Raw genomic sequence first — 15,512 nt, forward strand, 5'->3', positions numbered from 1 at the left:
TGCAGCGAGTTTTCAAAAGTATTTTACATATATCATATAAATATGCGATGTACGTTTTAGTGTCTGTAATTTTCTCTAGCATTGTTGGCGCATTAATCTCTCTCTCTCATGCAGGTTTCCATACTCTCAGAACTTTTACTTCAGCGTATGTTGAATACTTTCTTTATCACTGTCCCGGGATTTAGATCTAGGGTATACTAATTGTTCTTACTTTATAAATTTGAATCATATTCCTTTTTTTTCTTCTTTTATCTTAATATTTTACTTGTTATTCATATTCTTTTGCGCTATTTATTAGAACAGCTTCAGTACTGAAAGTGCTACGTAGGCTTCTATTATCTATTAGTATCACTGTCATAATACAGTGCGACTTACTTTACAACCTATGGACAGCAACTACATGTGTCTCTCAATTATTTTTTCTTATATTTCTTCGCCACACGAAAGGCAGAAAAACCTATAGCAAACAGATGCCGTGTGAGGGCAGGGTCAGGAGGAATAGAGTAATCTGTTGATATTCTTCTTGAATTGTTGAAGATTAGTCCTTTGGAAATGCTTCACGAGGAAGACTGTTCCACAGAATTGCGGTGAATGGAATGAAAGATGACTGAGAGTAGAAGGTTCGGCGAGTATACAGTTTGACTATAGTACGAGTTCATGTACATCTGGCAGAAGGCATAGTGGATGATAGTTCTGCTGAACAATGGCCATGAAAATATCTGTAGAAACGATGTAGACACGATGCAGAAACGGATCTTCTATGAGAAAGGGGCTGAAGAGAGTCTCTTCAGCTATTTCATCAATTTAGTTACATCTTTTAGATGTAACTAAATTGATGTCGTATAGACTAAAGGTGGCCATACATTTTATTAAGAAGTAATAGTTCGATTTTTTTTTGGCATTTCAGTTCTTTGGAACATCTGTAAACAGTAAATTTCTAAAAAAAAACAGTCGGAGAACAAAAATTCCACTCTTTCTTTCTTACATGGATAAGAAAACAGTGTCGTAATCTTCTCCCTACCAGAAATAGACTAAACTGGCCTGAGATGGCTATAGTCTGTTAGTTAGAAACCTGACCAACTCCCTCCCCTCCACAAAAAAGCGCTAACATGGATCAATTTGATTCAGGACATTAACCTTTAACAGGCAAAGTGTAGTTTACCTCAATAATTCTGGTTTATATTGTTCGTCTCCCAGTAGAGGCTAGAAATTCCCCCACAGCGACAAACATATGTAGTTTAGTGAAGGAGAAAGGAGTCCTTATGACTCAGTAACAAACAAAGTCATGAACTCAAATCTCCCCCCCCCCTCCTTCTCATTTTATCGTATGTAAAACCAAGGATAAAGGGCTGAGACGACGTACTACATTCTCTAACGGTCAACACCACATGTGTAAGGCAGCTGTTACTTCCTGGAAGTATTTCTACAAGACAAGTAGGAAAACACTTTGGGAAACTCTGCATTAATATTGGAAGTTAATGACAAAAATGCTTCCATCAATCTTTATCATGCGGGAGGAAAATATTAACTCAGTTTAAGTCAACTCTATGAAGTAAATTGAAATAGATTAGTGTAAATCAGATAAGGCAAAAATAACTGAAATGTAAAAAAGCATGCGAAGATTTAATTTATAAGTAATTTATCCTGGTTTACTTCAGGCTGTAATGACAGTTTTCAACAGTGAACCGCTTTTGCTGGTACGAGTCTACAATTTAACCATGGATAATAATAACCTTTCTGATTGCTATATTTCTACCGTGAAGCTGGAAGACCCAACCTACTTCAAAATAAAACTTGAGATGTGATTAAGCCTGCAAGCAGGACCAGTTTTATGACTGATTTGAATGAGTCAGGCAATTCGGACTGGTGCCACAACTACTCGTAGTACTCGAATTTCGAGTCGCTTACAATGAAACGCCTATAACTATGGACTGCTTACAATCACAGATTAGTTAACAAAAGATTACACCATACAACCATGTGGGGGAGGGGACAATAACAGTGATCCTGTGTACAGCTAATTACACTGATAACTAAACTAATTATGCTTGGTGCTTGCCGAGTTCATACAAAAATATTGGCCAGCTCATTTAAGTCTCAAGTAACAAGGAAGTTTCTATACGCATCCATTACATCATCGCGAATGACTCATGGTTTCATTCACTTCAACCTTGTCAACGTACTAGTCAGAACGATAAGCAGGTTACTGTCGGATATCATGGTTAATACGTACTAGGTGCCACACTGACTGGAAAGAAAAATACTACACTTATCTGAAAATTTTATTTCCAATTGTTATTTTGGTTTTAATTGTGCCTCTCGGGTTCCACCCTTGCCCCATGATAATTAGACGCTGACTGGCTAATTTCTCACATGAAGTTTAAATTATAATTACGTTCCGTATGACCTTGATGTCTCGACTTCCGTCGTCTACACGTGTTGCTCCACATTCCCTCTTTTCCTAGTTGGTTACCAAACTTCAATATTCGTTTCTAGCAACTGTAATTAGGGAGAATTAATGAAAATAAACCAACAAATACTCAGTTTTATTTCATCTTAAAGGTATGCAGGTCATAAAGCGAGGGGGGTGCATTTTATTGGAGAAATCATCTGTAGAATGGGGTCAGTGAAGGCCGTACTATAACGAAGGTCTAAATAGTTTTCACGAGCGCTTTTGTCACGAAAGTTACTACTTTCCAACACGTCAAGGTTTCACGATGTTTAATAGTTCTCGTATCCTGTTTTGATATTCCACTTCCTGCTCCGTTCTTTCTATCAATACAAGTTGTTTAGCATTCTGTAGATTCAGCAGTTATTCATTCCTTGTCAGCCATGGCAGGGATATTACGCCTGGCTGCATGCGCAAGTTGCAAAGCTAGCCCTAAGATAAATAGTGGATATTTTAGTTATCGAAATGTCTTGTGTATCTAGTTGAGGCAAGCCACGTGTCTCGTGTATATGAGATTCTACTCTATCTTGTTAATGATTGACAGTATTCAAGGTTATGACAGTCCCACCTTCGGTCTGTTATAAAACAGACCGATGAGCACTTTTCGGAAGAACCCTAGACCTAGGAACAGAAACTGTCATTTAGGAAGTTTTCAAATAAATAAAAAAACCCCGTAAAGACTGTTTATTAATACTTGACAATTTAAGAAAAGTTTCCACTTTATTATACAATATGGAAAATATTATTTTTGTGGTATTTTTCTGGTGAATCTATAATTAGAAATTCTTAATGAAAATATTGCTCTGCAATATCATTCTGGCTAGTTAAGACGGGGTGTGACATAATATTGTTTATTGTGGAATTAGCTATTTCTGCAAGCTGTAAGAATGACAAATAGACAGAACTGTATCGTTTTTGTCTGTGAAGATCACCGAAGTAGAGGCATAAATGTTATACGACAAAGTCCCTTAATGTAGGAACCTAAGTTGTGTCACGGGGGGGGGGACTAAATGAGGAAAATATCTTATTTGATAATTACACGTATGTTGTGTGGCAGGGTTTTGGAGGGGGGGGTGCTGTCATCTTCGTATGAGATATGCTATCCTTGCCTTCGCTTGAAGAGTTCTTAAAAATGTTCCTCATGTTTAAGATGGGATTTAAGCTCAGATGTTTCCAACCTGGATCCATTTCGCTATTCCAAGTGCACAATGAAGCCTTTCTGCTGGAAGAAAGGCGTGGATGATGATCGAAATGTAGACTCATATTGATAAGCATCAACCGTCTTGCTTTCCAAGCTAATTGTGAAACAGTATGGGATACCATATCTTATGAAAGCGCTAGTGACTGCCAAAAGTAATCTTGAAGTACAGAGTTAGTCTCATATGAAGGTGAGATTTTTTCATCCAGCAAATCAGGCAAACTGACCAGAACAACACAATATATTATTAACAGACATCAGTTGCTGGCTGCATAGCTTTAGTTGTTCGGTCGTAAATCCAAACACCTTATTGTACCTGGTCTAGTAAGTTGTTTAAATGCTTAAAAATGAAAATAAGTATGCGTTCTTACAGAGTCATTTTTATTCCGAATAAAACGTTACTCTTTGATACAAATATCTCTTTCATGACTGGAGAGTGCGAAATGGATAAACACACACACACACACACACACACACACACACACACACACACACACACACACACACACACACACACACACACACACACACACACACACACACACACACACACACACACACACACAGAGAGAGAGAGAGAGAGAGAGAGAGAGAGAGAGAGAAAATCTCCACAAAAGCGAATTTGTTTGAAAATTTGTAATAATTTATTTATTACAAAATCTCTTTACCATCTTGATTCGAAAACGGCACACAGAAAGACCTCACAATTTCTTAAGACCAAATAAATGATGATGTCTTAAACTGCACCGTAAGAAAGATAAGCATCATGGATGGAGTCATCGAGTTGATGCAATTACGAGGTTTTTCTATGGGGGAAGGGGGATACTATCTGGATGCTTTCAAGGTCGTCAGAATGCGTACATGTTCCATTTGATGCGGTGATAGGACCACTACCTTCAGTTTGAACCACACGTCGCGAGACGCGTGACTGCCTTCGTATACCTTCTTTATAACTCCTCTTATAAAGCCACACTCTCCACACATTTAGACTGTGGCTTTATAGGAGGATTCGTTGCGTGTAAGATGAATGAAACCACCTGTACGGTTCCCTACCTCTGCTATACCCCCCCTCTCCCAACCAAATCAGTCATGTAGAAATCTGTGCAGCTGTTACTTTGTCTCGCAGCACTTTAATACCTTTTTTTTTTTTCAAAGTGAAATGTTTTATTTTTATAACACAGGTGAAGATAAAATCTGTATAAACTTTTTTCTCAATGGTAGCTCCAAAAATATTTAATTTAAAACCATATTCAAATGATTTTTTTTTAAATTAATAAACAAGGCACAACTTGCATAAGCGGGAATTTTAAAGTAAAAAAATTATAAAACCATCAAGGGCATCTTCATTCTGAACTGAATTCATGCAAGCACACCAGAAAATAGAAAATTCAACGCTGATAATATGACATGATTCTGCTCTGTGCACAATCGGATTGTTCTAAAGCCCTAGCGATGTAATAAAATAAAAGTAAAAAATTATATGATAGCTGAGGATCGCCCTGATCTCGACAGATCCCATAGACAACGATTCTCTTCTTTATGGCACACATAATACTCCATAACCCCGCTCATCTCAATGAATGATTTTTTTAAGTACCACAGTAAAGTATTTGGAAGAATGAACGCGATATGTGCCATGATTCTGTTGTAAGACTTGGGCGTGATTCTGACTGACGCGAGAAATCTTTATGTAGCCTTTTTTTCCAGTTGAAGGTTAGTCTGTTATAAGTCATTAGGCATGTACAAGATACAAATGATTAGTTCAGTTTAGTTCTTTGGTTGTTCCTCTCGTTAGTATGAGGATATTTCATTTTAAGTCTTTACTCTTAAGAAATGAACGAATATATTATATTATTATTATTATTATTATTATTATTATTATTATTATTATTAATAGAGACCTCCAAGGAGTTAGGGACTCATCGAGGGAGGCCATACTACTCTCACCGGCTATCATACTTATTCTTGAATTCATTCACACTGCTTGCATACGACATCCAGTGGTAATCCGTTCCAATGATGCACCACTCTATAAGAGAAAAATCTAGATTTCATCCCCTTCTTAGCAGCATTCATTCTCAGATACTAGTTGGTCGATAGTTGGATACATCGGTCTTTGCACCCTTGTGCAATGGAATTATCATACATTCTTTCCATTCCTACAGAATCTTTTCTGTTCTGAGACTCACATTAAACAGCCTGGTTAAAGGAATAGTCAGTTCAGCTGAACACTTTTTTAGCACACGTGCTGATATCCCATCAGTCCCTATTGCTGAATTCTTATTCAGTTTGTGCAACAGCTCTGATACCTCGTCCTCATACCTGAGTTTCTTCATCCAGTGAAAAGGTAGCAATGAACTCAGTGTTTCTTACACCAGGTTGATAGCCTTTAAGAAAATGGGCACTCATTAGTTGAACAACCTCTTCTGCATCTGTTACTCTTACTCCATCTGCTTTTAGAAGAGTTATTATTCTTTCATATTCATTCTTTCTTTTACTTGCAGCATATCGATAGAATTCTCATGAGTTGGCTTTAGCACGCAGAGCCAGTTTCTTTTCATATATATATACATTTGTTTGTGTGTAAAACATTATAATGTTTTATCCGTCTTATTTCTATCTTTCATATAGAAACGAACCACATAAATAGTCTGATAGCATTGTTTACTGAAAAGCCTCAGCAATGTCATAGTATGCTTTCACATGACCTTTTCCATGCAAGTCGCCCCCCCCTTTTTTTTTTTTTTGCAACGTGGTATGACCCACTAAGAAAACAATTCCCATAAACATGTATCCATACTCTGGTTTTTGTTTCTTAATGGAAAGATCTTGTTCAAGGTTCATAAACTACGTGAAGGTGTCGTTTCGCTGTCCGCAATCTCCTTCGCTCATTCAAGTGTTTACAAAGATCGTGTATGCCTCTCTTTTGTCTTTGTTAACTTATCTGCCCTAACACTTCATGCACGTGCTTTTTTTTTTTTTTAAATATATTTATTTACGACTGTGACGCATCACTTACTCCAACGCAGTTGAGGAAAATTGTCTTGTTACTGTTAAAACATCACCGTACTTGTGGGAAGTCTATAAATAATTGAAAACAGTTTCAATTTTCATTCCAAAGAAAATTATCCGGCAGCGCCCACTACTCCCCATCAATTAAACCCCCGTTATGATATTAAAATCATATCAACATGACTGGATCAGCTCAGATCGGAGAAGGTTCTTGTTACTGTTAACCTACATTTTAGTTAATTCTTTTGGACTAATTATGCTTTTATGATCATTTCCCAGAATATAAACCTTGAAGTCAAAATGAATGCAGCTGTATTAATAATTAGCGCGGCATTCTTCAAATGAGTGTGATAAAAGCAGAACCACCTCGTAAAGCGGTTAAATGGAATGCAGTAAAAAGATTAATGTCCTCTAATAACAGGTTTTTTATTATTATTATTATTATAAGAATGATTCCGTCATCGCCCTGAGTACCTTAAAAACCATTGCTCTTTTTGCATGAATATTTGCAGTTAATTAACGTCGTAACCATTCTCATTTGATGCCAAGTACAATGTTTCGATGTGTTGGAAAAGGAGTGACTCGGGAGAGTAAGAAGGAATGTGAGAAAAGAATGAACTGAATTAATTAACCTTCGCAAAACATGAATCGTTGATTTTTTTGAAGATATTTCTTCTTTTTATACTATAGCTGATAATAAAAAAAGATTCGTTTGTTATTGTATTCATTAATCTTCCTAACTCTTCTAAAATTCTTCTGTTTATTTTGCTAACACATACTTCATTGTATGTATCAACTTTTCCATGTAAATCCCTTTCGAGAAAGATGTAGGAGGATGAATTTTATTGCGTGACATTTATATGTGTTTATGTAAGTTAGACCGCTTTCATATCATATCATGATTCTTGGAATGAGGATCTGCACCATTCACAAATTAAAATCCCACCGATTTTTCATATGAATAATAAAAGAAGTTCTCAAATGCCGTTTAATCCCAAAAGTCATAGGCGAAACCCCATAAACACTAACTTTTTAATTACTGGTAAACAGCCCGTCTCCAGCCATCATTGGCATATGAATTCGAGGCTATCAATGAATCAAGACTTTGAGGTGAGCGATTATGAGAAACAAGTGGTGCCATCTCGTGGTTTTAAATCCTAATAGGTATATATTATGTCTGAAATAGTGCGAGTTCTATACTCGATTTTTTAGATAAGGTATTAGAAAATTAAGTTTCTGAAAGGAAAATCCTATTTGCCTAATTTGGGACCCAGCCAAAGAAAGGTCAAGAAAACGTTCCTGTAATCGGCGACTAGAATCAAATTTCTGACAGTCTTTCTCGGGATGCTTAGCGCTATGGAAACAAATGTCATTTCCAGAAGGTTAATTAGGTGCGTTTACAAATAAGATAATTAAAATCAAATAATATGCTTATTTTCAAAAAAAAAAAAATTAAATGTTTTAAAGATCTTTTAAAAATAAATAAAAAGGCATCCACATATTTTTGGATCCCAAGCATCGAAAAGATTAGTGTCCGCTGTGTCTGGTGCATCAAGAGGTAAAAAATCGCCAAAGTTCCTGCCACAAGATAGAAATAAAATGATTCACGTGTAATTGAGAAGAAAATTCCAGCAGCAATTTGAACACGCACGATAGGTTGCGTTGAAAATGGAAAGAATTCTTAATGGCTTTTGTATTCGAATGATGACCAAAATTATCTAATTCTGTTTCACTATAATCGTGTTATGTAGTAAACAATGTCTCTGGCCTTATAAGTCTCAATAATTGGCAGGAGAAGTGTGGATCATACAAATATGCTGATTAAGCAATGACAAATTTCCTTGCACTGCTGTGACTTAATCAAAGTGGTTGCGACAGACATGGCAGACTTGGGCCGTCTCTCAATCATCAGACTTCTGCTTTTCGCTCTACTTTGGCATCCGCTTCTTATGGAGTGCATTACGAAAGACTTTTTGCACTGTTACAACGGAACTGCCATTTGGATAATATCAATAAATTTTCTTCCACACTCAAGCGAAATTTCAAGCACTCGTCTGTGCCTCTTCCATGATTCTAAATATGTGTAACTCTTTATTTTCTTCACATGCTTAATTGAACAGTCCTCCTAGTAGCTGGCTACGGCAACAGAGCATTAAGCCATTTAGTTGGTTAAAATTTCCTAATAATCCTTAAAACATTTCCATGAGTCTCTGCGATTGTGAAATTCGTCGTGTAATTTAGGACATTTTATCTCCAATAATTTATCTTTTAAACGGAATTCTATATCGTTTTAAGCAGAAAGATGATGTAACTAATGGAAGCAATAATAATTCATCCACATTCGTTTTGTGCAATCGTTATTGACCGGGTACGAGGTGCATTTATAGAAATTCTATTGTGGTTTACCGCAGTGATAATTATTGTAGGTTAAATTCAATATTGGGCTTCATTTGGGCGAGATTGTTAAAACATTACATACTCTCGTCATTATTGTAATCAGCGCGCTAAGTTATTATATAATGAACCGATATGTTTTAGATATATTATTGAAAGGTCAGAAAGATTTTGTTTTGTGCAGAATAAATAAAAGTAGACCTACCACGAGCGTATAGGTCTACTTTTATTTATTCTGCAAGATAATATTTATAATTTTCTTATGATATCTTTAATAGGCGCCATTTATAATTCTGAGAGTTAGATGTAATTCTCCGATAATGTCTTTTATGTTCGGAAAAATAAAATAATAATAATATTGTAAAATATAATAATATTAATATTAATAAACAAAATAAAACAAATAAGAATAGTATTGTACCACTTTGTGTATATCTGCAATGAAATAACAAAAAGCATATATACATATTTATACATAACAAATTTAGCGAATTGCAAATTTCGGTAAATTATCAGACACAAAGGCTTCTTTAGTCGGAAGTGTAAGTCACCTAAGACAAACAGTCTCCAGGGAAGACCACAACCGGTAGCTTCCGCCAGCACACAGTTCCGGGCTAAGTTTTAAATCGAGTAGGTTGAAACAACAGAAAAAAGGCGGTGAGATAACAACTACTATAAATAATGCTATTGTCCAATGTGTAAGCATGACTAGTTGTGTTAATCACGTTATGGTGTGATATCTGGGGGGGGGGGACAAACTGTATTTATTTGGAGTGGAATTTTACTATGCCTAAACAAATGCCTATTGCGTGTGTATGAACTTGTGTGACACAACTCCCTAACATGTTGAAATACTGCAATATGGACAGGTCACAGGCCTCCACATGATTCTTTCAGGTTTTATTATTAATTAACCAACTTGATACAATCTTAACATTCATGGCATATTGATCTTAAATATGTTCATTTTAATTGACTTCCGTTTTTGTCCAGACATGTTGTAATTAATATCTTTTGTAATTTCGTGCTTATAAGTCATAAAATTCATGATTTGTACTATAAAATTACTCTGGTTTTACTAATAGTGAAAACATAACTGTAAAACAGAATAAAGGTGTGGTCAGGAAATAACCTGAAAGGACATATTCAGTTGTTTGCTGATGATGAAAAATTAGGTAGAGTAATAGTAAATCAAGGTGATGTAAAGAGCTTGCAAGACGATTTAAATAGGCTGTCAATATGGGCAGAAGTTAATGGGTGTCAGTTTAATGTCGAGAAATGTACAGTTATGCATTTAGGGAAAAATAGATTACAAACCATGTATCATATTGATGGCATTGTACTCCAGGAAACAGATGAAGCTAGGGATTTAGGGGTGGTGGTAGATAGAGACTTAAAGTTTAAAGGACATATTGCTAAGGTTGCACATAGGATTACTTTGCTAGTGAAGAACATATTATCAAGTAGAGAGAAGGAAGTTGTAATTCCTCTTTATAAGGCTTAATACGCTCACATCTCGATTACTGTGCTCAAGTCTGGTCCCCAGGGTTTCTTGGGGATGAGGAAGCGGGGGAAAGAATTCGGAGGCTAGTAACCAAGATTGTGAGTGGCCTGTGGAATGTTGCCTATGAGGATAGATTGGGGGGGGGGGGAATTGCAGAATTTGGCTGATAGGAGAAGAAGGGAGGGATATGATAGAAACATTTAAGTTGCTCAGAGGGTTTTATAGATAGATGCAGGGGAAATCTTTCAGCCTTTGGCTAGAGGGACCAGAACAAGGGGTTATCCCTGGAAGTTGAATAAAGGTGTGGTCAGTAGAGAGTGTGAGGACTAGATTTTTTGCTTGGAGAGTTGTGAATGAGTGGAATGGGTTACCAGACAGTTGTGAGTGCTTTTTCTGTTAATTGGTTTAAGGAGAGGTATGATAGATTGGGTCTCTCGCGATGAGTCTTCGGACTCCATGGAGGTGCCCTATATCTCTCTCTCTCTCTCTCTCTCTCTCTCTCTCTCTATATATATATATATATATATATATATATATATATATATAGAGAGAGAGAGAGAGAGAGAGAGAGAGTAGCATGCATGAACTTTGTGAGAGGCATGAATGAACTCTTAACTCTTCACTTATACAATCACACACCACCCTTCCGTTCTTCTCTGGAGTTTACTGGAGGCCTGACGTTCATCTACGTCAGGCCTCCAGTAAGCAGGGCAATGGTGGTACCATGGGCGATGATAATCATTTAACTCATTATTAGTCGACTCCTTGATTGAAGTTTTAAACCCTCTACTGCTGTTTCCTCCAAAGAAAGTAGTGGAAATATTTTAGTCCCAACTGTTTTGGAAATCTGTAGGCGTCTAGATTCTATATTTTGTTATTGAGTGAGTGTATTTTTTCGTGCTGGGTTCAAAGGCACGAAAAAATACAACAACCAGTGAAAGAAAATTCCTTATCCTAACTAGTGTTCATTTGTTTATACTTATGTGTCTTACAGTCAATTTTGCGGAGTTAAAAGCACACTTTTTCCCCCCAGAAATCCTTCCCTCTTCTTATTCCACACTAAAGGTCGGCTAGAATGGATTTAAAAAAATTAAAAAAAACTTTCTCTGGCTCATTTTCCCAAAGTGTAGTATTTTACACTCCCAATATGAGAAAGATCTAAAGGAGCTACGAATTTTTTTTTTTAATTTTGATTACATTTCTTATATATTTCTCACCTTATTGTCGCAGGTCTATTTTATAATTAGTTTTTCAATAAGTAAAAAAAAAGCTAGAGGAAATTTTAAACAAAATGCGTCTCTTGGAATGTATCGACTGATATCTGTTAGGGTTGCGTCTGGTTCACGCCACGATCGTGTTCAAGCTGCGTGGTTCGAACTGTTCGTAGTAAAAGTTTAAATTCAAATAGTTCAAACTACGCTGTCGGAGCTCTCCAATAAATCTACTGTATGTATATTGAATTCGTAAAATTAAATATTTATTTAATAATTAAAAAGGCTTCGTATGTTTGTAATTTATTATAACACAAATATTAAAAATAATAATAATAAAGCTTTATAACTTTCGTGTTTGAATGAAGCATGATAATAATTTCCGCCCAAAGTGCCTTTGTCTGAGATGTGATACGTCGGTGTTACTAAAATTTCAACGGAGGGAAAAGCAGGTATTGAAAGTTTGGGAAAGACTGCTCGAGTTGGTAACTAGATGATGACAGTTACAGCGAGGATAACACTGCATAGTCACCTTTGAATTTCAAATGCAACTATTCATTTGGGGGGGAAAAATAAAATAAAATGCTTCGCTAAAATTTTAGCAACTTCACCAAAGTGTACTTCGATTATACTGAGTTCATCGTTTTCCTTCTTAATGATATTAATAATTCTTATTTATTATACGCATAAAGTATAATGACACTGTTTTAATAAGCTTTTCATGTATGCAAATATAAAAGGGCAGTATATAAGAAGAAACAGTGATTCAAGAGCCATACAGTTAATGGATGGGAAAAATCTTCCTTACCCTTAAGCGAGGGGGGGGGGGTGAACATAGATCTCTCTCTTTCTCTCTCACACACAATGGCACTTTTTAAATTTATTAAGGACAGCACAAAGAATGGCGGGATGAAGAATTGCATGTAAAGGTAGTTTGAGCCCTTGATGTATAACTATGGCTTCTTTTAACAGGTCCAGTGAAAGAAAATTGATCATTCTGTTGTGAACTTCCCCATCAGAAATAATAAATACTCAGCGTACGCAAGAACCTCTGACACAAGTCAACCATTGTACCAAAAGCAACACTTTGATAATTCTGATGCACCACCCCAGTTGAGACCAGGACTTCTGTTTCGGTCACAACTGCAAGCGGGGTGTGCCTTTTCTCGACACAAAAGATTTTTTTTTCGTGTCGTTTAAATCAACGAATATTTCAATTTCGTGACTGTAGGAAAGATTAAAAATAAGGAAGAGAAACATCCTTCAGCTATGGAAGTCCAAAGTGACAGGGGGATAAGACATGGGCGGAATAAATTGCCTAAACGTTCACCTAAAGGCAATTAAAAAGAAAAGACAGGATAACCGGAAAACGGTGGGCGGTGGTTTCAGATGTACGTGATAACAGATCGGTAAGAAAGGTATACCCTCATTAAATAAGGTGGAGAAATCCTAGTAGTGATGTCGCCAGAGCTGAGAACTATGGCAGCGAAACGAAAAGGCTTAGTTTAAAATAACAAGAAATGAAAAAGAAAGGAATGATGGTTTACTAAATCCAAAAATTGGATTAGAATAACTTTTTAGAAGGAAATATTACCAATATGTTATAAAAGGACATGTAAGCGAGCTTCTTTTTTTAACACTTAAAGGTCAAATTATCCGATTATCGTATTTTTATTGTATCCAAAGCTGTGGATAAAATAAACAGGACATAGCACATGTAAGATTTAACATTATAACTCTGTGCAGTTTCATTATAAAAGTATGTTTCTTTTCATTATTTCTCTGTTTAAAAATCATTATACTTGTGACCGAAGAGCGTAATTAATATTGAAATAAACCAAACGAATTTCTAAAACCTTTAAAAAATAAAAGGCGTTAGAGGATTTATTTATTAATAAGTATTTTTTTAATCAAACATATAACATCAAGAAATTCTCTTCAATTAATATTGAAACGGATCCTAGGGACACGTTTCCTATATGTTTCCAGTTAATTAGCATAAAAATTGTACAAACGTGCAGATATTGTTCAAAATCATGATTAAAATGAAAATAAATATTTGTTGGCTCGCCACAACTATTAGTACAAACAAACCTCGCCATAGTAAATAAGGAGCAAATTGTTACTGTTATCTTAATCAAATCTCGGATCTTTCTTTACACTGGGGGAAAAAGTCCAGTTTCGATGAGAAGTCCCTGTGTGTTAATACTAACACAACATAATCTGGTCAACCAATTAGGAGCTTGGCGTCTTGAAACAGTCGTGTACATTCTTAAATTACAGAAGCCGTTAGCGAAATCATTTGCAACTGTTTACAAAAGAGAATGAGAGGTCGCTGACCACAACGCTTTTTACACGAAATTATGGACTGTTCTCTTAGCTTCATATGAAGCACTCCACTTCAGCAACCAATATGATCTTCAACTCGATTATATGATTTTGATTGACTTCAATATGATTTTGAACTCGTTTTCACTATATTCTCGAATTTTTTTTTGCTAATTACTAATTTCAAGTTTTTTTAATAATATTAATAATAAATATTATACACTATTATTATTTTCACTCCCTAAATGAATAATTAATATACTAATTATTTAAATTTTAAAATATTATGACGTGCTTGTAATTACTATAATTAGGATGCCTTGTAATATAAATGTCCACCATGATACATTACTTATGCATAATTATAGTAATTAACAAGCACGTTATAATATTTTAATAATTATTATAACGTGCTATAATATAATAAATATTTAAATAATTAATATATTAAAGTATATTAGTATATTAAATGAAGATGACGAATTCAGTAAATAAATTCAAAGAATGATGTAATTTTTCAAGCTCTACCCCACTGTTTACTCCAGTTATAGAATTTTATTTATATGGCCTGGAATGCTAATAAATACAAAACTTAGTTGTTCTTTCTAGTAAACTAATTAGCTAGACTTACGATAACAAATTTGATTATTATGGTTAACTATTATGATATTATTAATAAAAATCCATTAAGTATATTGTGTATAATGCTACTAATAAATTAGTATAAACGTAGAAGAAAGAATGCCCAAAAAAGAGAAAAATAGAAAATTGAGAACTTACCTTCATTTCCCAGAGTTAATACGAAAAGAACAGTAAACACACTGCCTATGACATTACTAACATTAAGGCAAATCATTATTACTATGGACAACGAACTTAGCTTGTTTTACAACCTCATAGGTTTCAAAACGTGTCACTTCACTTTTTTTGATAATAACTTTAAGCGATCTTCTTATCTTACTTCTGAATTACAAACCTAAACAGACAGATAGAAAAGCTTTCGGAAACATGAATATGTCCGTTTGATATCAAAACTGCAGTAAAAATATCAAAGCGGTTTTAGCTTTAAAAACACTCGCACAAAAGTGGTGAACTCATCGTCTGCTAGTTGCGTTCAGAGAGCCAACTACCTGCGCGTTACGTCACGCACTTGCGCGATGAGTCAAAACGCAACTTTTTTAGCTCCGCCTCTGCAACATGTGTTCATTCTGCTGCTGGAAATATAAAAAAAAACTTCTAAGAAGTTTTCACAGCGTTTAAGTTACAGTTCCAACAGCCACTTTGGTAGTATGTTTAAGGTGTTTTTTTTTCTCTCTTGTTTCATTTGCAAAAAAAAAAAAAAAAAAACTTACATTTGCTGTATGACTATAACTCAAAGATTTAATACGCAAATCATTTTTCCAGAATTTAAACAGA

General features: G+C 35.2%; 1 protein-coding gene across 2 annotated transcripts in view; it reads right to left on the reverse strand.

Annotated features, from left to right (window-relative positions):
- The window catches only part of LOC150101960 (adhesion G protein-coupled receptor G6-like), a 48,976-nt gene extending 33,812 nt beyond the window's left edge, over positions 1 to 15,164 (reverse strand). For both annotated transcript variants that reach the window (XM_090400934.1, XM_090400933.1), the window contains exon 1: positions 14,877 to 15,164. In XM_090400934.1, coding sequence (XP_090257060.1) covers positions 14,877 to 14,952 — 76 coding nt within the window. In that variant the 5' untranslated portion in view covers positions 14,953 to 15,164. The remainder of the gene's footprint in view (positions 1 to 14,876) is intronic.
- Positions 15,165 to 15,512: the final 348 nt, after the last annotated feature.

This window comes from Typopeltis vanoorti, chromosome 11 (genome assembly GCF_054136105.1).
Source record: "Typopeltis vanoorti isolate ZY-2024b chromosome 11, IOZ_Tvanoo_1.0, whole genome shotgun sequence".
In the NCBI taxonomy this organism is placed as follows: domain Eukaryota; kingdom Metazoa; phylum Arthropoda; class Arachnida; order Uropygi; family Thelyphonidae; genus Typopeltis; species Typopeltis vanoorti.